Source organism: Vollenhovia emeryi, unplaced genomic scaffold, assembly GCF_000949405.1.
Source record: "Vollenhovia emeryi isolate VEMERY1.0 unplaced genomic scaffold, V.emery_V1.0 DF944242.1, whole genome shotgun sequence".
Taxonomy (NCBI): Eukaryota; Metazoa; Arthropoda; class Insecta; order Hymenoptera; family Formicidae; genus Vollenhovia; species Vollenhovia emeryi.
The window spans coordinates 1-2635 of record NW_011962124.1 but is presented as its reverse complement, the minus strand read 5'-3'; the positions used below and the strand labels follow the sequence as shown (position 1 = coordinate 2635).

Here is a 2635-nt window from a genome sequence, read left to right as displayed (position 1 = left end):
GTCTCGGAGCTCGCCATTCATCCGATGCTCCGCGGGAACGTCGTCCATCAACCTCATATCGTTGGCTGACCACTTACGTAATGGAAAGCCGCCCGCCACGCAGAGATTGACTAGTTGATGAAGGAGCTCGCGGGCGTCCGTGAGCGAGTCGGCTCCCGTAAGGACATCGTCCATGTAGACGTCCCTCCGAATCACGGCGGCAGCGAGAGGGTAGCGCGTTTCCTCATCATCGGCGAGCTGCCGTAAGACGCGCATAGCCAAGAACGGCGCACACGCCAAGCCGTATGTAACCGTGTTCAGACGGTACTCACGGAGCTCATCTTGTGGATTGTACCGCCAGACAATTCGCTGCAGATCCCGATCTTCAGGGTGTACCATGATCTGCCGGTACATCTTCTCTATGTCCGTGGCGAGCACGAAGCGATGCACTCGCCAACGGAGAAGTACATCGGCTAGAGGAGGAAGCAGGTTCGGACCCACCAGGAGGTGACGATTCAGCGAGTCGCCCGAAGAAGTCGCGGTCGAGCCGTTAAACACGACGCGCAGCTTGGTCGTCGTGCTGGACTCCCGCAACACGCCGTGGTGCGGGAGGTAGCTCACAGGTCCCCCGGCACCCTTCGAGCCATTCAACGGAGTCATATGGCCCATGTCCTCGTACTGGCGGAGGAAGTCGACGTACAGTCGCCGCAGCCGCGCGTCCTGAGAGAACCGCCGCTCCATGTTTGTTAGCACGCGCCGGGCCGTGTGTCGCGTACGCGAGAGATCCGGTAACGGTGGTTTGACGGGAAGACGTACGACATAACGCCCGTCAGCAGCGCGACGATGAGTCTGGCGGAACTGATCCTCGCACTCCTGGTCAGCAGGGGTAAGAGGTGACGAACGGTCGGCAAGCTCATCCTGCTGCCAGAATTTTTCGACCAGCGTAGCCAAGTCTTCCTCGACTCGGCAGTGGAGAGTTAGCGCGCGGCGAGAGGAATTAGCGGAGCTAACGGCTCCCGAAAGGATCCAGCCGAGCGACGTCTGCTGGGCGACCGGCTCGTTGGGTCCGCCCTTTTGTAGGCCCGGCTGGAGGATATACGCGTAGACATCTGCGCCGAGCAGGATGTCAATAGGATCCGCGGCCAGATAATCAAGGTCCGCCAATTCCAGGGCCGCCAGATGCGTCCAAGATTTAGGATCCGCTCTGATCCCACTGTCGTAGAGCGTGAGCTGGAGGAACACTAAGGCCGGCACGGTCATCGGAGCCCCTCCCGTCAGCGGAGAGATCTGCATGGAGATGAGGCCGCGCGCGGTGCCTGTCTGTTTCCCCCCGACACCGAATATCGCGATCGACGTAGAGGACCGCGGTAATCGAAGGCGCTGAGCCAGAGACTCGGAAACCAAAGATGACTCCGAACCCTGGTCCACGAGCGCACGCGCCGTATGAACGGCCCCGCACCGATCGAGAACACGAACGCGGGCGGTAGCAAGGAGGACAGCAACCGGAAGAGCCGGTGGATGCTGCGCCAAATGTGACGTTGTTGAGGCGACACTTGTCTGGAAAGCCTCGTGGAGGCTCGTGTGGTGCTGCGCAATACACGTCGAGCAAGTCCTTTTGGAGCGGCAATCGCTCAATTTATGTCTTCCAAGACAGTTGAGGCACAAGTGGTTGGCCTCCACGTGACGCTTTCTCTCGTCGGCAGTCTTTTTTTGGTAAACGTCGCACCAGAGAATATAATGCTCCTTACCGCACAAGGAGCAACGTCCGCCCTTATTGTCCCGTTTACGCGCGTGAAGGGCTCGCGTTGTTTTAGACGACGTCACCTCGGCTTTCGCGGGCTCGGGCCTGACCGGTTGAAGCGACTCTAAAGTATGCAACCGTCTCTCCAAAAAGATCTGTAGATCATCGTACGACGGAGGTTCCGTTGTATCGCTCATAGAAGCCTCCCATTCGCGGCGCGATCGGGCGTCAAGAAGCTCGACGACGAGATGCACGAAAAGATCTTCCCCGCTAGTAATCGGTCTCTCGATGCCTTCGAGCGAGCTGACGGTATTCAAAACGCAGTGGTATAACTTACGTAGTTCCGAAGCAGACTCACTCTTCAACTTAGTCAGGGCCATGAACTGGTGAAGGTAGGAACGCACCAAGAGTCTCTTGTTCTCGTAGAAGTCCGTCAGCGCCTGCCAAGCCCGGCCATAATTCTCAGACGTCGTCGGTAGATTCCGTATCAGCAGGTCCGCATCCCCCTTCACACTGGCCTTGAGATAATGCAGCTTCTCAACGGGACTAGTGGCCGCATCCTTCCCAATGAGGGAGTTGAAAAGGTCGCGAAAGGGCGGCCAGTCCTCGTAGCGTCCTGAGAATTGAGGCAGCTGGATCCTCGGCAGCGTCGTTCGCGGCGAACGCGACGGAGTCGCAGTCGGTACCGCCGCTAACGGAGGTTCTTGGAGATCGTATAAGGCGTCGATGAACATACCCTTTTGAGTGAGGAAGGCTTCCTCAGCTACGTCACGCAAGCACCCCTTTTGGTACGCGTGCGTAGCGAGTTCCCTTTTGAAGTCTGTTGTCAGGGTGGCATGCTGGGCTTCGAATTTTTGCCAGTTGGTCTCGAGACTCTGCAGACGGGCCTTTTTTTTTTTTGTAACCCGGGGGAAT

At 58.0% G+C, this 2635-nt stretch overlaps 1 protein-coding gene across 1 annotated transcript; it reads right to left on the bottom strand.

Annotated features, from left to right (window-relative positions):
• Positions 1-77: 77 nt before the first annotated feature.
• LOC105563753 lies at positions 78-2454 on the bottom strand (the record flags this gene model as incomplete). The annotated part of the gene is made up of 1 exon (XM_012015634.1): positions 78-2454. A coding segment is annotated over exon 1 (2377 nt), but the record flags the coding sequence as incomplete, so codon positions are not given.
• Between the last annotated feature and the right edge of the window lie 181 nt (positions 2455-2635).